Source organism: Balaenoptera physalus, assembly GCF_965194825.1.
Source record: "Balaenoptera physalus genome assembly, chromosome: 9".
Classification (NCBI taxonomy): domain Eukaryota; kingdom Metazoa; phylum Chordata; class Mammalia; order Artiodactyla; family Balaenopteridae; genus Balaenoptera; species Balaenoptera physalus.
This window is the reverse complement of record NC_138888.1, coordinates 53,437,789-53,463,751: the sequence shown is the minus strand read 5'-3', so window position 1 is coordinate 53,463,751 and position 25,963 is coordinate 53,437,789. Positions and strand designations below refer to the sequence as shown.

Genomic DNA, 25,963 nt, shown 5'->3' with positions numbered 1-25,963 from the left:
CTGCTGGGAGTTTTTTCACCTCCCAGGTTGCTGGGTGTGGGTGGGCAGCGTGCCCCTCCACTTGGCAGCTCTTAACCTTCTGGTTTCCCACCTCCCTTCCCTGCCCCCTTCCCCACGCTGCAGGTTTGCCACAAGCGATTTAGCAGCACCAGCAATCTCAAGACCCACCTGCGACTCCACTCCGGAGAGAAACCTTACCAGTGCAAGGTGTGCCCCGCCAAGTTCACCCAGTTTGTGCACCTGAAACTCCACAAGCGCCTACACACCCGGGAGCGGCCCCACAAGTGTGCCCACTGCCACAAGAGCTACATCCATCTCTGCAGCCTCAAGGTCCACCTGAAGGGGTATTGTCCTGTGGCCCCAGCCACGGGGCTGCCTCTGGAGGACCTGACCAGAATCAACGAAGAAATCGAGAAGTTTGACATCAGCGACAATGCCGACCGGCTGGAGGACATGGAGGACAACGTTGACGTGACCTCTGTGGTGGAGAAGGAGATTCTGGCCGTGGTCAGAAAAGAGAAGGAAGAAACTGGCCTGAAAGTGTCTTTGCAAAGAAACATGGGGAATGGACTGCTCTCAGGATGTAGCCTCTACGAGTCAACAGACCCGTCCCTCCTGAAGTTGCCTCACAGCAACCCACTACCTCTGGGACCTGTAAAGGTCAAACAAGAAACAATCGAACCAATGGATCCTTAAGATTTGCAGAAAACAAAAGGTGTTTTGTCTTCTTAACTTATGACTTGGCGAGTCAGGGTGCCTGTAGCAAACGCTTGTACATAATTCCAGTTCCGCAAAGCTCTCCTGACGGCAGATGGTTTCCCCTCACCTCTCTGGAATTAAAGAAGGATCCCCAAAGTTACTGAAATCTCAGGGCATAAATGAGGGAAAGACAATATATATACATATTATATATACTTATTTACACCCCCATCTATATATTTGAACCTGTGTATTTTGAATATTTGTGTGGATATGTTTGCATAGCCCTCCCATTGCTAAGACTATTGCCTAGCCATAATTATTTTTTCAATGATAATCCTTCATAATTTATTATACAATTTATCATTCAAAAAGCAATAATTAAAAAAAGTTTACAGTGACTGGAAGAATTCCTTGTAATTTGAGTTAAGTGTTATATTTTTGTCTGGTGGCTCTTCTTTGTAGATAATTTCTGCACATCTGTTTTAAGTACCTAAGATTTAGTAAACAAATACATTACGTCAGCCGACCTCCCTCTATAATAATGGTTTGAAAATGAGGTTTTGGTGTTGCCAAAGTTAGGCAATTGATGTGTTCATTCATAGGATTGTATCATTTGAACAGCACTGTATAACTTGGGGGTATGTGTGCAGAATTACCCAGTAATAACTTTGGTAGAAGAAATAAGAAAGAGAGAATCTTGTATGTTTCTGTAGATAGTTCAGCATTTTCCCCCCTAATCACAGATTTACCAGAAAGGCGACAAGAAGGCTTTGCTAATCTGTCTCCCTCTCCAAAAAACAGTCGCCCCACCCCCAAAGTCATGTGACCGTTCGGAGTGGCCACGAGACTTTGGCATCCCAATGTATTATCTGAAAATGTGAAGAAGACAAAATGCCATGTTTAAAACCACTGCAAAACATTCCCAAAGCACAGGTGGTTTTGTATGGGTGAGGTGAGGGAGCATGAGTCTGGGTGTTTTTGTTGTTGGTCTTTTTTGTTGTTATGTCAAAATTGCACAAACGTGGTGCTCTACCAGGAAGGATTTCAGTTAGATAGGCTCAGGCCACACTTTAAAAACCAAAAACCGGAAAACGGGTATTCTCGTTGTCTTAGGGTCAAAGCGGGTAATGAACATTCCTATCCCCAACACATCAATTGTATTTTTTTTCTGTGCAACTCAGACTTTCCTCAGTATTTGTGTTTTTACATTTTATGGTTAATTTAATTGAAGAAGAAAGGGCATTGCAGAGTTGTTCAACAATTACCTCATTGAGTGTGTCCAGTAGTGCAGGAAGTGATGGCTTCTCTAATGATTTGCTACTCAAGAGGAGAGAGCCAGTGTGCACCAGAAAGCTGGAATGCGTCGCATTCTGTCTCCTCTTCTGCTAAACCCAAAGATGACACGTTGGCATTTGAGGTGTAGCGGAGAATGATGTATATTTATAAATCTATTTATACCACTATACCATGTGTATATATAATATATTTATAACCACTTAAATTGTGAGCCAAACCATGTGAAAGATCCTTCTTTTCCTAATGGCATAAAAAAAAAAAAAAATCAAACCCTTTCTGAGACTTTGCTTAATTAGCACTCGATGACCTCACAGTCATATTGGTGAGCTTGGGCACCCCCTTGCTATTGTAAGTGACCCTAAAACCTTGGTGCAAAGGTGGGGACTGCATAACAACCAGGGAGAAAGAGACATAAGTTTTTTACTATTAAGGACAATCTAAGATGGGTTTTTTTTGTTTGTTTTGCCACATTCTGATGATGTGGTCACACCCAAGCCCCAGAAATGAAAATCCTATCGACCACTGCAACTTTTCTCTCTCTTCCTCTCCCTCCTTCCTAAATAACTGATGTATCACTCATCAATCTGGTTTATATATTCAGTATTTTGGTCCATGGCAACTAATGTCAACCTGCAGAAGAGAACAACAAATTTAGGATAATGCAGAGAAACCTAAGAGCCTTATTGATCTGTTCCTTTAACAAAACTGACAGTTTTTTATGGTATTTTTTAATCAGTGTTTGACAAGCACAGTCCTTAATTGTAGGTAAACCAAAGCATCACATTCTGACGTTGACACCAAATACTTCCTATTCCCAATTACTCATTTGTTCTCTTTTTCCCCTTTCATGCTTTCTCATTAATGGGAATTTTTCCTGAGACCTGCACAGTGGCTTGAGACTTCTTGATTCTCTTTACCTTCTGACTTTCCCTGAGGCCTCTTACATGTGAACGTTGAGCCCACAATCAACAGTGGTTTTTTTTTTTTTTTTCTCTTCTACTCAAAGTTAAAACCAACCAAAGTTATTGGCTTTTTACTTTGCTAGAACAACAAACTATCTTATGTTTACGTACTGGTTTACATTGTTATTTATGTGCAAATTGTCAAAATGTAAATTAAATATAAATGTTCATGCTTTACCAATGCTTGTCTAGTGTCTTGAGTGAAGGGTGAGTGAGCGACACCTTAACCATACTGCAAGGGTGGCCCCAAAACAAATTCTGAACATGACACAATTTGCCTCTATCCTGCCCACATCCCCACCCTCACCCTTCATCCCCCCCAGAGATGATTCCCTAATTTCACCTCCTCTATTGGCGACTGCTCTATCAGGGTTGGTCTCTTGCCTCTCTCATAACTCAAAGGTTTTTCTCTTTAATTATGAGCTATAAAAGTGCCCTCTAAGGAAATCATTTCAAGCATTAGCCAGTAAGTAGGGGAAGATTTGTTTGCTCTTGTTGGACTTTTTTGTTTGTTTTACTTTGTTGATGGACGTGGGGTGGTGGTGAGGTGAGGAAGACTTGAGATCAAGTCCAGAAATGCCGTCCTAGCCTTGATCCAGCGTGTATGTGTGTGGACCCAGCCAGCTGCTGGGTGAGGGGCTCTGGGGAGCCCTGGGAACCTGAGGAGCATTTTGCCCATTGGTGGTATCATTCTTGCTTCAGTAGCCAGCATTGAGCTCCCCACGGGGAATCAGGGCTTTTGTGCTTCTGCATAGTCTTCCTGCCCTACATCCCATTGTATCTTTTTCCTTCACATCTTAACTCGGGAAGTAGATTAGCCACTTGTGCATTTAAAGCAAATTTCAAGAAAGCTGTTGTTTGACCAGCCTCTGGGCATTGTTAGTATGAAGCCCAGGGATCATGGTGCCTTGGCCATGTGGTCCCAAGGGTTTTATGTTGGGAGTGAGTCTACTTGCTCATCCATTGATGCTCCAATAACTAATCTTTCTCCAGTCACAAACAAAAAGGCACAAATTATTTTGAGTCTCACTTGGTAGATGTGAATAAGAGAGATGCCTGTAGAAAAGTGCTACTGCCCTCAATGAAACAAACAAAAAAAAATCTAAAATCCCTTTGCAAATGGTTTTCATGCTTCCCATTTCATCCATTACCAAGTTCATGGTACCATGCCCATGCTAACTGCATGTTAAGAAAATAATGCTCCCTACATTTAGACACTCAAAACTGCCCACTGTTTTTTTTTAATGCTGCTTCTTTATATTCACTTAAACATCTGTGCCAAGAATTTGAAATGCTGCCAACATTTAACTGTGGAGTTAAGAAAACCAGAACCCTATTGTCATAAATGGGCCAAATGGTGCTGGTTGCACTACCAAATTCTAGAGAACCATTGTGGTAATAATTTTTCAAAACAAAGCCCAAAGGGAGTCAGAGTATAACAGTTACTACCATAAATCATAGTTCTTTACTTGGCAAAGCATGCCTTTTTTTCTTGAGAGTTATCTGTCTTGGGAACACTTGTGGACTTAGCTGTTTAATGAAACATTACATGAGAAGATAATATTCACTAGGAGCTCAAGTCTCCCCAGCCGACATCCACGCTGTTGAACTGAGACTTTGGGCAGCTGTTTGTAGAGCAAGGCAAAAATGAAGAAGCCACCTTTTTGAATCTTTCCTTAAACTAAAAGCCCTGTTCAGAAATGATGCATTCAATTCTTCACCAGAAGAAAACATATAGAATATACAGTTCCATGGGAGTTTACGGGCACACATCTCAAATTGTTTCTCTTGAGGGACAGGAAACCAATTTAGGACCCATAAGTTTGTATAAGAGAACTTATTTCTGTGTGTGTGTGTCTGTGTGTGTGTGAAGCCTTCTTTAAAAGAAGATAATGGGGAAAGGCCAGAGCAGAGAAATGAAAGTAATTAGAGGCACATGGTGGAGGATTTCTAATGTAAAACCAGGCCTCTGGGATAATCTGGTCTACAAAGGAAGGCTGTACCACAGAGGCTGGCAGCTAAAAACATTAATGCATAGAAGAAAAGTTACATAGAATGGGATCATTGAACCAATTGAAAAGACATTTCTATTTCCTTTATGAGACCATAGAGTTCTTTCTCCATAACATGTCTGTTTCATTATCAGTGTCTGGCCAGAAGAAATCAGATCATCCTGAGCACTGGCTACCTCTTTGGAGTCCACTTCTGGGCATACAGCAGCTGCAAGAAATGTTTCAGGACCCAGGAATAAGCCTCCTATCACATCCTTTTTTAAGCTTCAAGTCCTCAGGACCCCCAAGTCCGTTTGCTCAAAGTGCTACTGACAGCTGCTCCTTCAATAAGTGAGAAGTGATTTTAATCTCAAGATAGCTTTAATCATGTAATTTAGGCCAAAAACAGAGCAAGATTCCAAAAAGTTATTCTTAACCTGATTTATGCAAATACTCCCCATGCCCAGTTTCACAGACTACTATAAACTAACAGACCCTCTCCTGGTTTGCTCTTCCTTCCAGGTTTGATAAATAACGAACCAGAGTTGGTCATGTACACGTTCCTTCTCTCTGAATTTAAGATAGAAGCTTTTATTTAGCATAAATGTGAACACAGTCACCTTGTAGTTTTCTCCTACCCCCATCAAGAAAGAAAGAGGAAGTGACAGGTAAATGCCAGTGGGTAGTTTTGGTAAGAAATTCTTCAGTGTGTTAACAAAAGGGGGTTGTTCTCATGGAATCATGGTACAACTTCCCATCTTTAGGTATCTGAAGAATTCATCTGTGGGCTATGGCAACCAGGGTGAGGAGCAGAGCAAAAGAAATGAAGTTAAATCATTAGCAGAAGGGACTTTGGTTTAAATGACAAAAAATAACACCCACCTTTAGGGTTGGTAACACAACGGCTTCCTTTCCATGGGAGGGAGGAAGTAGTCTCCTTGCTGGGAGGGCTTAGAGAGGAGCCAGCTTGCTTGAAAGCACAGGATAAGCAAGATGCCTGGCAAGTCCTTCCCACGTCTGTAATTCAAAGGTTTCTCTCAACCTTACAAATGATGGTGCACCTGGAGACAAGACAGAGCTAAGGCTCTGGTAGAGAACTTAAGTTTCCTTAATGTTCCTGAGGCCTCCTAGGAAACTATTTATATAAAACTATATGGAAGACAAATCTGAAGAGCTTGTCTAATTCTGAGGAAGAGTCCATGACACCACGAAATGAACTGTGCTGTATATTTTGTAAAATATTTGAAAACGTATTCCCCGTTTGAGTTCTTCCCAGGGATTCTGAAAGGGGGTGGAAAATGAGACATGGTACTACTCCCACCTGGCACCCAGCACTCTGCAGAGCAATGTCCAGGCTAGCAGCCTGTCAGTGTAGTTACACCTTGGGAAGAGAAGGGACCGTCTCCACCCTCCCTCCTTCCACAGCAAGGCTGCCCTTGAGTACTATTTCCCATCCACACAGGCAAAGGAAGTGGGATGCACCCTCGAGGATCCTTTTCTGTGGAACGCTTTCTTGCCTCCCCAGTTTTAGAACAATTAACGTGAGAGTGATTTGCTGTGAGACTAACCATCTAAAGATCATGAATGGGGTGATTTAAGTCCTTCTTCTGTGCTCCCCAGGCCAGAGTCTAAATATACCCCCAAGGTGGGAACTGAGATTATGTGCTCCTACTCTGCAGAAAAGAGTGAACTGGGGATTTAGTTCTAGTCCTGGTTCAACCCCTAGTTACCTGTGTGCTCTCAAGAAAGTCCTGGAACTTCTTGGGCCTCAGTTTCCTGATCCATAAAATGAAGGAGTCATTCCTAGGTTTTCTTTGCCTCTTTCGGAAGTATTACATCTCTTAATATGCTAAAAGGCCATCGTTTTCTCTTATTTCCTTTTGGTTTGTTTTCCTTGGAAGTCTGATTGTTGCTATAGGCAGATATTTGTAATTTAGAGAGCAGATGTCAGAGGAAAATGGAAATGAGAGGCAGGCTTATATGGAAAAAACTATTGTGGCTTCTTTTGGCAAGAGATTGGGCTCGCAAAGGTCCTGCTAATTTGTGAGAACCATGAAATTTCCCCAGGAATTAATATGCTCATCTGAAAGGAATCAAGATTCTTTTAATGGAAATAATGAGTTGTGTGTAAATCAAACCTCTGTTCAAGTACCATGAATTCTAGGCTGTTTAGTTTAGCGGCTTTTTGTCTTTTCTTATACATCTTTTTTCTTTCTTTCTTTCTTTCTTTCTTTTTATGCAAAGGCTTACTTGTATGAAGACTAAGAAAGATTAAATTTGTTGGAAAGGGGGTCAAAAATATGAGAGCTAAAGAAGAGAAGGTGAGGCCAATCGAGAGAACCCAAGAAGATGCTGAAAGAAACATTCTGGTTAGCAAAGAAATGGAGGTCTCGATACTGCTCTAACGGTTCAAGGTTTAAAAAGGGGAATAAAGAAAAATGAAGCAGCAAGAGGGAGGAGGAGAGGGAAAGGTTAAGCCAAGACAGAAACTGTGAGTAGATAGATGTGAAAGGGGCTGAAAATAAGTGAAAAGTGAAAAATTGCTTTATGAATAAACCGTTAAAAAATAGCGAGTGAAAAAGCAATCGTGCTTCCAGTTATTACTGAATCACCAGCTCGTGGCAGCCAGAGGCTGACCTGAGCTGCGACTCCAGGCTTAACCTATATGCAGCAGTTGGTGCAGGGCTGCTCCTGTGGGCGGACTCCGTTTTCTACTTGAGTGTCAGTTTCATTGTGATTACTTGCCGTCACAGACGCATGTGGCCCATTTTACCGCCTTGAACACAGAAAACATGACTTGGTCCTCTCTCCAACCTGCTGACACTACAAGGCAGGCGATAGCCTCTCCGTACATACAGCACACAGTCAAAGCAAGGAGCGAGGGCCGAGGGCCGAGGGCCAGGAAGGGTGCGCAGATCTTCTAAGAGAAGTTGATGCGGCCCGAACGCTCAGCCTGCCTCAGCCTTTTTCTGAAAATGAGGCTGTGAGTTCATACTCAGTGATCCCTTTCATTCCTGGTGGTGTGTCAGGGCAGGGACACAGTGGCCGTCCCGCAATGTCTTCTGTGCCAAGAGCTGACAGAGTATCCTCTCCGGAGCACATCAGGGCCAGCAAACAAAATGCCAATCATAGCAGAACTGCCTCTGCCCCCGCCTACTTGAGGAAGCATTGGGAGCCCTAGGAAGTGAACCGGTTCCACTAGTTGACCCCGCCCTCCGAGCCTCCCGGAAGCGTGAGGACCGGAAGTGCTCGCACCCACCGGAAGACGGGTCAAGCATCGCGAGGAAGGGCTGGTGCAAATAGTACAAGGCATCTCCAAAGCTGCAGGGTCGACCCCCTGCTCCTTCCAAGTGTAGAACATACTTCTTTATCGGAGCTGCCTGCGTGCAGTTAACTTTTGATTCTGTTTCAACAGAAAGGAGGTGGAAGATGGTTGGTCACAAATCCCGAGATAATTTGCTTGCGAGGGCTTCACTGGTTGTCTCCGGTGGACTCCAGGGAGGCGGGTGGCTCGCCAGGGTTCTAGGGGCTGGCAGAAGCCAGCCCCAGGGAACATTTGACCCAAGTGACCCATGGAGCAGTGAGCCCATGCACACAGCTGGCTGTAAAATCAAAGAATGAAGCCCAATTTTAATGAATCCATTTCATTTTTAAGAACCAAGGTTAAGACTGTAGTTCTCTACATCTGGCCAATGGGGCTGAGGTTTCCATCAGAGCCTCACACAGATCTTAGTATCTGCTCTTGCTGTTGCTGCAAGAAGTACCTGGCCTTGTGCTGGTGGAAGGTTTAAGGCTTTCGTCCTTGAATGTTTTCACGAAGGAGGAAGGTAGGGATGGGCTTTGAGCATCTCTATCTTAGAAATGGGACTGTCAAAGCATGGAAAGTCAGGAGAGAGGCCCAAGCCACCTGACAAGTTTCTGCTGGACCTGGAAACCAAATCCCATCTTCCTGATTCTGCTTCCCAAGTTAGCAGGTTACACAACATTGCTATTGCCTAGCGGGACAGGGCCACAGGAGTCACTGATGCTGTTTGTACTTAGGGCAGACTTGCCAAAACAGCAGGGTTTTACAGCATTAAGTTACTGTCTTTTGCCTTGTCCGGAGCTTGACTCTTAAGGAGTTCTGCAGACATTTCAGGAAAGCAAGGTGGAGACAGCAAGCCTTGGAGAACCGTAGCCTGCTACGGCCCAACGTTATTCTGAATCCATCCCAGCTCAACACAATTATTAACGTCCCTGAAACCAAGCTCCCTCCAGATGCCCCTTTTCTGAAAGGCTTTCATCACTCTGGGGGTAGCCAGTTCCCCTTCAAAGAGCCTGACTGAGTTGGCAGTTCCACATGCGTTAACAGAGGGTGGGTGTCAGGCTTCAGTGGTTCCGGGTCAGCCTCAGGTCAGCAGTGCTCCAAAGAGGAAACTGAGGCAGAGAGCTCCTCACTCCCTGTCAGGACATGCCTCAGGGACCTGACAACTACAGCCGAAGGGCACAGTGATGCTCAGACAGAAGGCACTGCGCACTTGCAAAAACTCAGCTGCTATTTTGGATAAAGTGGATAAGCTCATTCCACTTTAAAACCATGGAGGGTCTGTGTTTTCTACAAAGGAGAGGAAACACATAAATGGACATCTTGTCTGCTTCGAGTACACATAAAAATTTTTTTGTTACTTCTGAGTTTAAGGAGGTATGTTCTCTGTTTTAAATATTGCCCCATATATAGTTAACCAACATACCTGGAGACAGAGATGAAAGTTGAGAAACAGCAGTCTGTTCTACCTTTCTGTTCCCAGGCAATGTAATCCCACAAGGCAAGATTCCTCTAAGAATTATCTGAAGACTTGCAATATACCCACCTGTTATACAGCTTTTGCAACCAACAGAAACCCTGTAGATTTATAGTCATGTTGCTTCAAATTGGTAGTTTTTGTCTTCTCTAGTTTTGACCTGCACATGGATTCCAGACTGAAAATTACATTTATCTGTAGCAAACCATTCAGCCCATCTTAGATAGGTTACAGCTGTTTCAACCATCCCTCCAACTTTAGTGTAATAACATCATATATTACGGTTCATCTATAGCCTGAAGAATTAGGTGCTCTTAAGAGGACTGGCAGGAAAGAAAGAAAGAGAAGGAAGGAAGGAAGGGAGGGAGGGAGGGAGGGAGGGAGGAAGGAAGGAAGGGAAGAAGGAAAGAAAGAAAAGAAAGGAAGGAAGAAAAAGGAAGAAAAGGAAGGAAGAAAGGAATCTTTTAAGAGTAGCTATATAACTTAGACATGAGAGAAGCATCTCTTGAATTCAGGTCCAAATCTTGTTCACATCAGAGGAATGAGTTAGAACGTGATCAGGTGGAGATGAGCATTGGCTGGCAGGGATGCTGAACCCCGGCTCACCATGAGTTCTGCCGAGGGCCACTGGGCTTCTCCAAAAGAGAAGCATATATTTCTTATAAACAAAAACCAGAAAAAGGCAGGGCACAGTCTGTGCTGAAGGTGCACAGACTTCCTTCCTTCCGTATTTGGGTTTTTCTCCCTTCTAAGGGGTGTTTGAAAGTTTTTCCTGTGCTTCTAACTGAGCAGAAACCACATCACGTCTTTTGTCACCGTCTCTGCTCACCACTGGAGACCCTGGTGGTTACAGAGGGAAAGTCCCTTTCGATGGGGGTAGAGGGTGTTGGGGGCCAGGCAGGGGGGTGGTGGGGAGAGGGGAGAGGGGAGAGGGGATAGGAGGGATCACTAAGGTTTCCTCCTGGCCTCTACAGTGTACCCACCCCAGCCGGTCTCTCCAATCCTCCGAGCCACAAAGCACGTCTTTTAATGCCCCTGATCACCTTGGGGTGATGGAGGAAGACATCATTCAACGAAGGAAAGAACATCCACTTCCAGAGCTCTGTGGTTCTGGGAAGCCAGGAGAGTGGCCACGGGGACCTCTGTGTAGCCTGAGGATAGCTTATACCTGACTCCTTAGCACCTGTCCCGATGGACAGGTGACATATTGGGAGGACAAGGGGAGAGGCTGGGGCACAGCTATATATTTGGTTTGAGCTGTTTTAGGGCAGTCTCTGTAGTGACATTTCTTCTCTCTCTTTTTTTAAATCATGGTAAAAAAAAATACACACAAAATTTACCACTTTCACTGTTTTTAAGTGTACAGTTCAGTAGTGTTCACTCTAATCACATTGTTGTGCAAAGATCTCTAGAACGTTTTCATCTTGCAAAGCTGAAACTCTAAGCCCGTGAAACAACAGCGCCCCTTTGGCCTCCCCCTGAGCCCCTGTGCACTGACATGTCTTGATCATGAGTGCTTTTCTTTTCAGTTAAATCTATAAACTTGATTTCCGTGCCAAGACCTGTTGCAAGTTCATGCACCAGCCTCCCTGTCTAGTGAGCAGTTCAGATTCACTCGGCCATGAATATTCATCACTCACTGGCGATCACGTTCCCAAATGCTTGTTCTCAGCACTCCGGCTGGGCTTCAGCAGTTTATGGACTTGTTATTGGCACCACCAAACTGGTCAGGAATGAAAATAACAATCAACTCCTTAAATGTTTACAAGCTTCCTGGGCTATTGCACATGTAATTTCAAGCTGCCATCTTGTCTCCTCTCGCTCAGTGGAATGGAATGTCCTCTCCAGCAGCTTGGTGGCTGCAGGACCCTGGGGAGAACAAGGCCCCTTGCCCCGATTTTCTAATGGAGCCTGGGCTGCAGTCCTCTCTGGTGGCGGGTTGTTTGGGCTCTTGTTGCTCTGCACCACTTCCTCATACAAGTTACGTCTAAACAAATCCTCCCAGTAGGTTGTCCTTGGAGCCAGAGCAGGAGGCAGGTGAGTACTCTCACTCAATCAGCACGATCAGTTTGTCATTCCCTGAAAATACAGTCGTCCCTCCAGTCTGTCCAGTCTCCCACCCCCAGCACTTGGTGGCGGGGATGGGGAGGAGGGGATGGGGAGGAGGGGATGGGGAGGAGGGCGTGCCTTGGAGCAAAGCCACATTCCAGGGGGAGGGTTCCTCCCACTCACCGCACTGGGCGGGCGTGTTGTGCCTCGTGCCTGCAGCCACCCTTGAAGTGTTGCTGTTACACAACAGTCATGAACTCTGGAATGTCTCTGGTCATTTACAGCGTGACTGGGTCACTCCATAAATGACATGGTCAAGCTTCAAGGCCCAGAATGAGGTTGGCTTGTTTTTCAATAGACCATTTTCTCCCGCCCAGAACAAAGCTTCCAGGCTTTTACGATGTACTTCTTACTCTGAGACTCCTGAGAATGGAAATTCAGGGGAAAGAAAATACGGGAATAGATTACAAATCACACTCCAGTAGTCCTACGGATGCTTTCAAAACACTCTGAACAATTTGACCATACTATTTGCAGATAAGAAGCTTTCTAGAAATTAGCTGGGCACTTCTTAGAGTAACTTTTCATCTTCTCTCACTCCTGCCTTGACTTTTTCCTTCTTTGGTTCATTTCCTTCATGAGATAAATGAAGAGAGCAACAGATTAAGGTTCCAAAGAACATAGGATTTATGAGTCATGCCTATTTTTTTCTCTACTGTATTCATTTTAAATGGCATTGTTCCAGTAGAAGAAACAGAAAGTAAAATATGTACCTTAAATACTGATTTTGGTGCTTCTGTAGTACAATAATCATTATGAAAATAATGCCTCATTTGATTTATACTGTATAAGTTATTAGGGTCTGCCACTGCCATTTTCTCATTTTATCCTCATGAATACCCTTTGAGATGGGTTCTAGTATACATACAAGGAAACAGAGGCCCAGAGAGATCAAATAAATTAGGTGATGCAGGGAAAAAAAACCCTTAACCCAGTTCACATCGAAAGTACTCCAAAACAGTAACTGTTCTTAAGTAACTTGCTTAATATCACCCAACTAGTAACTATGACCAGAACCTTCCTAAACCATGGCCACTAACTTCTCTCTCCACCTCAGCATAGCAATCTTAAGTCCATGAAATACAAGAGATTTAATTTTAAACATTTTCTGGAACCTCCACTTTATTATGTATTAGCTATAGAATTAGTTTGTTGAGGAGTCACTAAATGTAATTCATACAACCTTGTGGTTTTTTAACCCATTTCCCACAAGGCGGAAAAAAAAAAAAAAAAAAAAAAACGCTGGGAAAATCCTCCCTACTGCTCCTCTTATTTTTAAATCATTTTATCAGAATGACTGAGTTTGGGGTGCGGGGGGCATGTTTTAAATTGTGAGGCTTTCAACCTAATAATGAAAGGTAAATCCAGCATTTTGACTCACGCATTCAATCATTTGTTCATTTAACAATATTTATTGCCTGTCTATTATACTTTAAATACTGGGCCAGGCTAAAGTATCCCAGCTGGCCAAACCAGGAATAAACCCAGGAGCAGGTACGAATAAGACCAAGACCTTGATGTCAAAGAGTTTCCTGCCTCCAGAGAGAGAGAGCTATGTACAATTTGATTGATGTTATTGGCCTCTTTCAAATAAATTAGTTCTATTAATAACTGCTAAGAGGGATCAAATTGAATTAGAAACACAAATTCCTAGCTCTCATTTGAAGCATTTAGTTTTATAGGTATTTTGGGTATCTTCTGCATATAATTCACCTTTGGCTCAAAAATGATAATTTAAGTAAGAACAGTGTACATCCTGACTATATTTGGGTTTGGATGTCTAACAGAGAATTCCATGTCCACTTTTTATATTTGTACTAGCCTCCACGGGGCAGTGCTAGAACTGAATATCAGCAAAACACATTGTTAAATCTGGCTATGCCTGCAAGGAATTTTTTTTTTTTTTTTTTTTTTTTTTTTTTAATTTTTGGCTGTGTTGGGTCTTCGTTTCTGTGCTAGGGCTTTTTCTAGTTGCGGCAAGCGGGGGCCACTCTTCATTGCGGTGCGCGGGCCTCTCACTATCGCGGCCTCTCCTGCTGCATAGCACAGGCTCCAGACGCGCAGACTCAGTAGTTGTGGCTCACGGGCCTAGTTGCTCCGCGGCATGTGGGATCTTCCCAGACCAGGGCTCAAACCCATGTCCCCTGCATTAGCAGGCAGATTCTCAACCACTGCGCCACCAGGGAAGCCCAGGAATTTTTTTTAATTTAAAAAATTTTGTTATAAATCAGTGATAATTTAGGAGTAGGTGGTCATAGGACTACAGTATCATTTCTACATACACCTTCAGAAATGTGAGTTTCTGGATGAGATCATAAACAAAGAGAGCTCTAAGTTGTTTGTTCTTAATATTATATAAAACACACTATGCTGAGATGTGCTAGGTTTAACTTTAACTCTCCAAGAATCTCATAAGGATTCATAAAGTCATGTCAGGTCATTTTTTTCTTTCAAAAAGATGTATTCCCAGAAAAATAGCAATAATGGTGTGTGGGGGGTCTTGAAATGGAAGGGGCGCTATACTGGGGGGAGTTGTGGGGTATGGGGACAGGTAATCAGGACACCTGGGTTTATTCCTGGTATGGCCAGCTGGGCTACTTCAGCAAGAGGTGTAGCTTCTCCAAGTCTGTTTCCACATCTGTAAAATGGAGTAGTTAAACGTCTAAGTCCATTTCTACAAATCAATGGATGTAAAAACTTGTTGCTCATTTTAGTAAAGCTGTATTAACATGAAAAGATCTCAGGGAAACCTCACTCAGCTGGTGGCCTCCCTTCTAGCCATTCTGTGTTTTAGCCAAACATGGTGTTTTGGTCAGGGTGGCAAAGGAAAACAGGGTGGCGTTGCCCTGCAGCTCTTGGCTCAGAGCTTTGGGAGGTATTGATGACTCAGCACGTGGCTCTCTGCCCCGTGGTCAGGGCTGCAGGTGCCCAGGAGGGCCTCATTAGGAGGGAGCTGCCAGCACTTTGGGGTGAGGCAGGAACTTGAAATGCAGACCATTGGTAAGCACTCAGATTCCAGGATACCTTACTCAAGCTTAGCAGTGTCAACCTCCATCCCTTCATCAAACTGCCGCCTTGGATAATTATGCTTCTCACATTAGTCTTGCATTTCAGTGCCATGTGGCATCCACACTTACTCTTCCCTGGTGTTGTGCAGTTTGCTTGTTGTCATCTAACCCATAAACCTGATGACAAGGCTTTTATTGCTTGGGGGTGGGAATAAGGGTGAATTGGGATATTTTTCTTAGACCCAATGAATCTGCTCTTTCAGGTCACTAAAGAGAAAAGAGAAAAAGAGAGAGAGAGGAAAAAAAAAAAAAGCAATCCAACACTCTTCCCAATTTGAGGACAAAGGAAACTTACCACCTCAAAAACATTGGTGTCAATACTAGAGTCACCCTCGGTAGACAGGGGTCTTGGAAATCCTGGAAACATTTTGTAAAGATTAATACAACACTTATTTGTATGGAAAACTATTTTTTAAGGGGGTAATAAGTTGTGAAACTACAAGGCTGTATAATCTTTAAGCTATGAGATGTTGACATAATTGTTTTGAGATCAACCAATCAGACCACACATTTCGTGCTACCAGGCTATAATGAGTGTTCATTAAACATCATGATAACAACACTCTCCTTCTTTGCTAACAAAGGGGCATTCTCTTCATGTATCACTGATAACAGGTGATGTGGCACAATTAAAGTCATCTACTCATTCCCTTTTTTCCTGATTTCTTTCAGAGCTGTCAAATGGTCAGAGGACATTTTTTCCTCCTCCTGATTTTTCCTCCTTCCTCTTTCCTTACTTCTCCTTCTTTACCTTCCTCTGGGTTGAACTAGGGTTCCTCATGTGAGGAAATGTCTCCCTCCTGACCAGTCAGGCACTTTGGGCAATGCTTGACTTTTCCATGTCACTGGGACACCGTTGGGTGAACTGCAGTCAACATTTACGGAGTGAAATTCCAATAGCTGGAGACATCTACCCACCTCCCAATATGACCAGTTTTTCCAGAGGAGTTATTTACTCACCTTGCAGAGCTAGACAATGGAGTGAACTCTTCCATGTGTGCATGTAAATCTGGAAAAATGGCCTACTTTTGGAATATTCTAAATATCTGCTTTTATTTGCGTCTATTTTAATTTATTGGTGTTTCCTATGCCTGACTGGTTCTCTGTGATTTTAGGCAAGTCATTGAACCTCTGATTTACCATTTACTTATCTCTGAAGTATCATTGGTACGAATGAGGAGCTTTAATTCTTTCATCCAGTATTTATGAAACCCAAACTTCTGTGCATGATGCTGCATTTTGTGTTTTCGGAGTCACAGGGCAGAACAGTGTCTGCTGCTGTTCCCTAGAATTTACAATCTAATTGGAAAGATGGACGTTTACACATAAAAATAATACCAGCAGAGCAAGGCCATATGTGATTATGCCCAGTAAGACAAATGTTGTATGTACAAGGATATTCACTGCAGCATTGTTTCTTATAACAACATTTGGGGAAACGTCTAAATGTCCATTAATACAGAAGACTGGTTAAACAAAATATGATCATCTATACAGTGGAATACTATGCAGTTAGTAAAAAAGAATGGGCTGGCTCTCCATCTACTAAAATGGAAGTGCTCCAAAATACAGCTTTAAGAGAAAAAAGCAAGTGTGTAATAGTGTGGCCTGTGCTACCATTTGTGAAAAAGAAAAAAATAGGCATATGATGCAAAGTCTTATGTATGCATTGGATATCTTTGAACAGATATACAGGAATCTGGAAAAAGCGAATGGCTCTTGGGAAGAGATGGGAGGCTGAGGAATGGGGGAGGAGGAAGAGCCACCTTACTTTTAGCGTCCTCTTGTCACTTGCGAATTTTCCAACCTGGTACATATATTATCAAATTTTTAAATAAAAATAATAATATTTAAGATGTGCCCTAATCCCTAACTGGAAGATCTACTGCTCTGTTCCCTTCAAGTCAGTTCCCATCTGATGCTTCTAACATGTAGAGCAGGACAGAAGGGGTTTCTATAACCTGACATTCCATTAAACTTGGAGTTTTAGGGAACTGATTCAACATGATAATTCAAAAGGATGTGGGACATCGTTGAGGGAAGGAATTTGGGGAACACAGGAGAGCCAGCCAGATGTGCCCTGAGTAGAAGGTTCTTTCTTCCCTGAGGACCTCTGCTGACTCTGTCACACTTGTGGGTGTCCTTTGTCACCTGGACACCTGTGGCCAAGAAGGGGACTGACAGCCCTGGCTCCTGTCATAAGGAGGGTCATGTCTTCTTGGTTCTAAGTTCTTCCTGACACATTCCCAGAGGGTATGGCAGCTTATCAGAACTTTGTTACCATTGGTAATAACATCTCCTAGACCAGTAGAATCTCAGAGGCAGGAAGGACTCTGGAAACTCTCCTCACCGCCCTCATCTTACAGTCAGGCCCTGGGGAAGACTGACCCGCCCATGGACACATCAGGCATCAGGCGCAGAGCTGGGATGGAGCCCTTGCTCTTCTAATCCTGAGTCCAGTGCTCTTTTTATGACACTACATAAAGTCACGGTCCCCTTGTATTTTCAGTTGGGGCGATTCTAAGGCCATGACAGCTGTTCCTCCAAAATGGATTGAACATTGTGAGGGCAAACTCGACAAGTCAGAGTCAGGGCTTCCCTAAGGCCAGGCTGCTGAGACAGGTTTCAGGGTGGGAATAAGGGGACCAGGAGATTCCCTCTTCCTGCTGGAGAGAAGGTGGGTGATCACACAGACTCCCAGCCAACAGCCAGACAGGTAGTCTTCAGGATATATACCACCACTTTCCCCCATGGATCAAGTCCAACCTAGAAGCTTCAGCATGAAAAAATCTTCACCCCCAAGATGTAACATACCAATTTTTATCAGTGATGGGTTATATAAAACTTCCTACAGTCTCAGGTCTGGAAACCATACTATAGGAGCAAAGCAGTAAGGAAAATAGACAAATTTGTCCTTTTTTTTTCTCTTGGAAAAAGAAAACAATAAAACCTCAGTCCTTGGACTAACTTTTAAAAACATAATAAGGGCTAAATGTGCTCCTGCCTTTGATACCGCTTCTCTTTTTGCTATTTGTATGAGTCCCCTGTGTCTATGGGATCAAGCTAAGTCTCCGGGCATCAGAGTCCGCTGGGTTGGGTTGGCAAATGGCTCAACACTCCTGGGTGCTGACCTCTAACCCTACTTAGAGTCTCACCTGTGCAGCTCTGACGGCTTTTACTTTCTATTTACTAAAATAAATTTCCTCCTTTATGATGACTTCAGAAAATGGACTCTGGACTTGGAGTTTATAAAGACAAGAACCAGCTTATCTCCGTCCTGGCCGTGAATCACTGCCTCTTCCCACCCATTTCCACAGACACCTGAGTTAATTTAGTCTCATCTAATTCCTGCTGCTGTTCTCAGCGGGACTTCCGCCACCTCGGCAGCATGAGTCAAAACGGATCATCCGACTGCTTAACGAATGAAGGTATTTGTTTGCAGCTGAATGTTTACAACGAAAACCACCAACTATCTTGTTTTTTCATGTTGGGACAGCCCGGAAGCTGAGCTCCAGGGAGACAGCCTCTCCATTCCTGCCTAGAAGATGGGGGTCTTCTGATTTCTTGGCTTGTTTGGCTTTTGTTGAAAGGTTCGAAAGTTCTACCCCATGTCCAGTGTCTCAGGTCTCGATGAATAAAAAAGTGTCAGCACCTAAGCTAATCTTTATTCTTCATTTCCAGCCACAGCTCAAGGGTTTTGGTGTCTGTCTTTGGAAATGACTCAACTAACAAAAGGGGGGGGGCCGGAACTGCACCACTGAATTAATTATGCTGCAACTTCAGGCTTTGTCCTGATTCATTTACTGAATCGTGTTTAATTAACAACTCAAGACGACACTTCCTTGCAGTCGAGTTTGCGTTTCATGAGATCATAAAATTAAAGAAAAAGTCTGCCACACTCATTGCTCATCAGCCCTTGGCCCTTGCCTGACCCCAGCTGCTTTCATTCCTGAGTCCTCTCTGGCACTCCCCTGTCTAACTAGGAAAGTCTCCTAGTAGGGGCAGTGAGTGCTTGCCACTTCAGAGGTCACCTTCGGAGCACTGTCCTTGTCGCTTCTGTTCCCATGACTTTTTCCACTCTCTCTCTTCCTTTGTCTTCTCTGCATTTTTATTTGCCAGATACTGGCGGATTATTAAGCTGCCATCACTATTCACATACAGTTCTGTTTTAGCTAATGGTCATTTTACGAATAGACACAAATAGTCACAAAGTACCTCCATGGCCTCTCTCCTTCGCCGCCATTTTTACCATCCCTTTTTCTCTTTTCTTCCTTTGCCTGAAGCAGGAGGAAGGTAGGGGAGAGGGAAGTTACTCTTGTTCTAACCTAGAACCAGTCTTCAGCCCTGGCTCATTTTTCTCCCTGACTAAAAATAAAAGTTCAAGTTTACCAAATGCTTTACCAATACCAACTCATATAACTCCCAACAACTGTGTGCTTGTCCCCATTTTACCATGGAGGTGGTCTGGCTCTTAATACTGTGCTTACCCTGCCTCTCACCACCTATGTGCTGCCCAATCACCTCTTGGCCAATTAAAACACACACACACACACCCTTAAATTTAAAAATAATTCCTCTGATGTAATTTGGATCCATGGATATTAACTCCCTTCAATAAGCTGACATCTTTGAGCCTAGGCATTGTCTACGGTGGTGAAGTCTGGAGTGGAAAACACTAAAATGTTGATAAAGGGGGGGAAAGAAACAACATAAAGCTCAAAATATAAGACAGAAATGTTATATTTACCAACACCATGTAAGTTATTTTGATGATAAGACCTTATCCATTCAGAATACTGGCCTCTGATCCACCAGAAAGGGTCTCATAAAAGTTCAGTGCTAAAATCCAGCTCTCAGCTTATTAGCTGAGCCCCTCATCTAGAGTCATTTACATTCTACTCATTCTTACTTTCTACACAATTCTAAAGGGGCCAGGGATCTTCTTACCAGTCCATAGTAGAAGACTAGAGACCGCAAATCAAAAGGCAAAGCCAGAGGGAAAGACGCTAGAAGCCTGCTTCCTAGAGTGGGTAGAAGAGGTGGCTGATACCTTTGTAGGAGGAAGAGGTGCTTTACAAAGGAGCACAAGTAGATCATTTAGTGTAGGAGACAAGAGCTCTGCCCGCAGCTACCCTGACATCAAGAAACAGAGTAACTGTTCATCATCACATCCCTAAGTCACCAAGACAAGGACCAACCATGACCAATTATAACATGATGAAGAGGTTCACAACTTTGTCAAGGAATCCCTATACATAATGGTTAGAGTTTTATTGCCTGAAGGATATCAGTAACACCAAGATAGCAAAAATGACTCACTCCCCAAGATTTCTGGTTGGCCAAGTTTTACTTTGTGTGTTTACATGCAAGTTATCCCAGAGATAAGCCACACTGTCACTCTTAAACTAGTTTCTGATGACCATATTTTTATATCATCCAGTGACAAGTTCTCAGATTAGGCAACAATAATTACCCTTAATGCCATGAGTGTCTAAAGCACGTCTGACTATTTCAAGAGACTCTGCATTTCTGCTAGTACAGGTTTCATGAATGATTCTGGCAAGAACTGGAGTCAGCCCAGACTGTGGTTATTTTGCATACATGAAAAGTCTGGTCATCTCTTTGAAGGGCCTGGACTGTGTCCAAAGATCCCTTCCTTTTTGCATAATGGGGCTTTACTTCCTGGATTACAAAAATATTATTTTACTAAAGAGAAAAGAACTAGACTTGTGGCATACTTTTGTGCAATAATTTAAGTTAATTCCCTGTGTTCAAAATGTACCTGTCAGTTATGAGCTGACTAAAAGAAATAATATATTTCAAAATCAACAGAATATTTTTATTCACTCTTCCAACCTACATAGAGTCAAAAGCCCAACATCATCACCACCCCAGTTTCTGGTTAAAGAGCATTCTAAGCCTTTCTATTATGGAAATTTCCAAGCATCTATAAAAGTAGAGACAATGGTATAATGAACCTCCATGTACCCATCATCCAGCTTCAACTTTTGTCACTCTTAAAGAGTACACATTAGGACTTCCCTGGTGGCACAGTGGTTAAGAATTCTCCTGCCAATGCAGGGTACACGGGTTCAAGCCCTGGTCCAGGAAGATCCCACATGCCACGGAGCAACTAAGCCCGTGAGCCACAACTACTGAGCCTGTGCTCTAGAGCCCAAAAGCCACAACTACTGAGCCCACGTGACACAACTACTGAAGCCCGCGCGCCTAGAGCCTGTGCTCCGTCCGCAATAGGAGAAGCCACCGCAATGAGAAGCCCGCACACTGCAACAAAGAGTAGCCCCTGCTCGCTGCAACTAGAGAAAGCTCGCGAGCAGCAACGAAGACGCAACGCGGCCAAAAATAAAAATTAAAAAAAAAAAAAAAAAAAAAAAAAGAGTACACCTTAGTTTCACCTACGTGAAACTCCTTCTATTTTCATTTTCCAGCAGGCTGGAAATATTTGGGGTTGGCCTCCAGCAGGGCAGAGCAGCCAGGCATCCAACTACAAGGGTGATTGGGAGCATGTCAAAGGCTCTTTACCCCCCAGATGATGACTGCCATCACTGGTGCTAACATTCCTGGTGCTAACCATTGCTCTCTCTCTCTCTCTCTCTAAAGTTCTGTTCCAAAATGCCCTCCTGCTGGGAAATTCCTAAGAATCTTGTTAATAATTGGTTTTATCAAAGTAAGTTGGTTTTTATCAAATGATTTTTTTCTAGAAGAGAAGACTTGGGAGAGACAGTCTAACATCCCTGTAGTCTGGAGATACACAGGGCCCTTTCAGGGTGAAAGAAAATAGAATAATGTGAGGTAAGAAAGACAAATTCACAGTGCCGCCCAGGATTAGCCCTGGTAGTATTTCCTTTAAGAGAATGCCTTGGAAAAAATTCATAATTGAAACATTTTTATGACCAATAATCAGGGTTTGGGAGTAGTATAAAGGATAGTCCTTTTGTCACTTTAAAAAGATAGCTTAAAGCCACACCATTTAAAAATACTTTTTAGTTAAGGTGAAATGACATTCAAAAGTTTCCAGCCACCTCTATTTTGAGCAGCTGTGACAACTGGCTGGTCACCTTAGGAAGAATCATTTTGGTGGTCCTTTTCACTTATGTACTGTGAGAAACAGTTAGTAGGACTTTGTGTGTGTGTGGCTTAACAAAAGTGGTCCCTCTTTGGGAATTCCCTTACGGTCCAGTGGTTAGGACTCAGCGCTTTCACTGCTGAGGGCCCGGGTTCAATCCCTGGTTAGGGAACTAAGATCCCAAAAGCCACGCGGGGTGGCCAAAGGAAAAAAAAAAAGTGGTCCCTCTTTATATATGTTTTAGGACATCCCTGCAGCAGGGAGTGGACACGTTGTCAGGACTGCCAGGGGAAAGAGACTGAGTTCTTGGTTGTTGTTCTTTGAGGTTCTGTATCATAAGAACATTTCTGATGGATTTATGTAGCCCGGATTGAGGTCAGCTGGTGAAAAAGGAGCCTAGCATTCCACCCTGTGCCTGCCCTACCCCTGGCCTTGCGAACTCAGCGGGTGTGATGAAGAGTCTGAACTGGTGACCCAGGCTTGGGTCTGTCTTGTTCAGGAGAAAGTGCGTCTGGCAGCAGCCAGACATCGCGACAGCTCTGCATCCAGCAGCAAGACCGGTAAGCCTCCTGGTTCTTAAAATTATCACAGGAAGAGACAGACTTATAGGCGGGAAGGAAAGACAGACTCATAGGACAGGGGCTCAAATCTTATCGATTTTAATGTTAAAAGAACTGTGATTATTTTGTAGCTCAAACTGGTAAAGCAGAGCATAAGTTTCTAGGAAAAAGATTCTAGGGAAGTTTATTCATTGGTTAATTATTTTTTCTATAGTGTGAGTTTGTAGTACATTTTTGTTTTCTTCCTTATTCTTTTTTTGGTTCTTTTAAAGTCCACCTTTTCCGCAATAAAAATGCATTGTTTTCTATTTAGGAAATATAAGGACAGTAGGAGTTTTCGTTTTTTCACCCAATTATCTTGCTAGGGTGGAATCTGCCTCTCCCACCAGGTCACCTGTCTCTCCCTCCCCCTCCCCTCCCCCCTCCTCTCCTCCCCTTTCCGTCCCTCTGGAACACAAGAGGGCCTCCCCTAAAGGTGGGCACTCACTACCAACAAACAACTCTAGAAAGTTCCAGAGGACAGCAGGATGGGCAGTTTGGCTAGCAGACAATAAGCTTTGAGGAACAGGGAAAGCAGAACACCATCTCCGGGAAGATGAGGGGGCGTACTGACAGCCGGGGGAAGCGAGAGATGGGGGTTGAGGGAAGGGTCAGGGCGGTCACTCTCCACAGCGGTTTGCAAATGTCCCCGGGGCCGCTCAGGCAGAGTGCAGATTTCTGGGTCTCACCCCAGACCTGGTTTGGAAGATTCGGGGTGAGGCCCAGGAATCCCCAGGTGATTCTGGCCTGAAAGTAGCCTGAGGGCCTCTCTTTAAAATCTGCGGCAAGAGAGGGAGGAGATATGGGGATGTATGTATACGTATAGCTGATGCACTTTGTTATACAGCAGAAACTTACACACCATTGTAAAGCAATTATACTCCAATAAAGATGTTAAAAATAAATAAATAAATAAATATAAAATAAAATCTGCGCGGCAAGGCCCAGTAAGTCCACCTGAAGAGGAAACCAAGCTGGGGTTTCGTAAGATGGTGCTCACTGTAACTCAGGAACCGCCTCCCAGCAGCGAGCAAGAAACTCACTCGTTCTGGTTCCACAGAAACTCCCCGTGGACTTGGATGACGTAATGCGGTGATGATGACAGTGTCACGCTGGTTCCTGCTCTACACGCTCCTGGCTGACAACCCGAGGGCAGGACACCGTGACTTTGACGGGCATCACCCACCAAACTCCCCTGGCGGTATGCTCACTTTCCTGATGCCTTCCGGGTGGAGTCTGAGCCACGCAAAGGGGAGGAACCATCACTTGCCTTCAGTGACTGTCACCCTCCCCTTTGGGAGCAGGGTCTTGCTAGAAGGTCTAAAATATATACATATTTTTAATTTATTTTAATAAATTTATTTATTTAGTTTTGGCTGCGTTGGGTCTTCGTTGCTGCATGTGGGCTTTTCTCTAGTTGCGGCGAGCGGGGGCTACTCTTTGTTGTGGTGCGTGGGCTGCTCATTGCGGTGGCTTCTCGTTGCAGAGCACAGGCTCTAGGCGTGCGGGCTTCAGTAGTTGTGGCACGTGGGCTCAGTAGTTGTGGCTCGCGGGCTCTAGAGCACAGGCTCAGTAGTTGTGATGCACGAGCTTAGCTGCTCCGTGGCATGTGGGATCTTCCCGGACCAGGGCTCGAACACGTGTCCCTTGCATTGGCAGGCGGATTCTTAACCACTGTGCCACCAGGGAAGTCCTATACATATTTTTTAACGTGTTGCTCCTCAAAGTGCTCTACTGAGTACAATCATATCTACAGTATTGACAAGAATTCACAGGAAGTGTCCTACCGTTGACGCTTTGCACAAAGCCTGGCAGGGGTCCCTGGACTCTCTCTCTTGCTGCCCTGCCAGGCATTTCTGAATCCTGAACCACTGAGCACAGACACGAAAAAGCACCGAGTCCATGGCTGGAAAGAGCCTGCCTGCCCCTGATATTTTGTCACCAATAAGCTCTGCCTGGAATTCCCTGAGCACCGACTCCTGCTCAGCCACGTGGCGGGGGGTGGGGGTGCTTCCTGGGGAGGCAACCACGTGACTGTCCTCCAGGAGCCTCCACTGGAGGTGGAGATCAAAGGCTTAAGGAGAGCTGAGATAGGCTTCTCCAGCCTCTGTACTTGACCTTCATGGCTTCCAGGAAAACCATGATTTGTGTAATTATTTCCTCACTAGACAGTAGACTCCAGGGGGTAGGAATGGAGTTTGTCTGTATCTTCAAAGCCTAGGAGAACTCAAGGCACATCCTCAGCCTTCAGTCCCTGGCTGAGGAATGAACAAATGACCCACCAGCTGGCTGAACCGTCTGCGGAGTGCTGGGAAGGGAAGTGAGAGGCGGAACCAGGGACCAGAGTGGGGGACTTAGACAACAGAAGCTCATGGAAAGTTTCTGAGCACAGGATCACATCAGCCTTCCATGTTTCAGGAAGATGAACATGGGGCGAGGCTGATGGACAGGAGAAGGGAGGGTGTGCAGGAGGCCACCCCAGGAGGAAAGCCTCGCCCTGGACCTCCTGCCTCCCCCTCCCCAGGAACTGTCACAGAATCGGGAGTCCCATAGGTGGGTTTTCAACCACTACTGCATTAGAAGGGATAACACCACTGGAGCTGTTTTGAATACACCAAAGAAATGGAGTTGCATGGACGCATCTATGGCGATTTTGAGAGCCGTACCTGTCCACCCAGAGTTAAGGAAGCATTGCTTGGCAGTACATGCCTTTGCCATGAACTCTGTCAGGACTTCAAGTATCCTTTAGTTCCTAGAAGAGCTCATTTTCCAAACACACACTCCAGTGCCCTGAGTTAATGGGTGTACATCTCACTCTCGTGGAATATTTTACTCACTACGGATGAACAGATGATTATTATGGCTATTATTAATATTGGGCCTAATACTAGTAATAAACATGTTTCTCAGGGGCCACTGCATGGATAGCAATTAAAGCCTAAAAGAACATAGTCTCCAGAGACCTACAATACAAGCTAATCAGGCAGTTAGGGAGGATTTTTTTTTTTTTAACTTTCCCCCTTAATCCCATCTTCACTGTGTGGGTGGAAATCACCCCTTGAGGGATCAGCCTTAAGGCCACATTCTGGAGCTATTTCGAAAGGGCTAAGGGGTGGCGTTGTGGGCCCAGGAGCCCTGTGAAGTAATGGCTGGTACCTGATACAGTTTCTTTTCGAGAGGCTTTGGGTGGAGGTGGCTCTTCTACCAAAACACCGCTTTGTCGCTGCCGTCGCTGTTTCTTACTCCATAATTCGTGGCAATCCTGCCATTGGGGGAGGCTGGAAAAAGACAGAAGAAAAGGGGAAATGTGTGTGGGAATGTGGTAGTGAGTAAATGGAGGAACAAGAGATTAAAATAGGAAGGCAAAG

The 25,963-nt window shown here is 44.2% G+C and overlaps 1 protein-coding gene and 1 long non-coding RNA gene across 6 annotated transcripts in view; one reads left to right on the top strand and one right to left on the bottom strand.

Annotated features, from left to right (window-relative positions):
- Positions 1-7,189, top strand: part of PRDM1 (PR/SET domain 1) — a 31,287-nt gene extending 24,098 nt beyond the window's left edge. For 4 of the 5 annotated variants that reach the window (XM_082475157.1, XM_082475155.1, XM_082475156.1 and 1 more), the window contains one exon: positions 124-7,189. In XM_082475157.1, the coding sequence (XP_082331283.1) occupies positions 124-696 (573 nt within the window). In that variant the 3' untranslated portion in view covers positions 697-7,189. The remainder of the gene's footprint in view (positions 1-123) is intronic. The other variant, XM_082475159.1, reaches the window with a different exon arrangement.
- A 6,851-nt stretch (positions 7,190-14,040) lies between these two features.
- Positions 14,041-25,963, bottom strand: part of LOC309667177 — a 50,073-nt gene continuing 38,150 nt past the window's right edge. Inside the window, exon 3 of the long non-coding RNA XR_014267585.1 lies at positions 14,041-25,873. This is a non-coding gene — a long non-coding RNA (uncharacterized lncRNA). The remainder of the gene's footprint in view (positions 25,874-25,963) is intronic.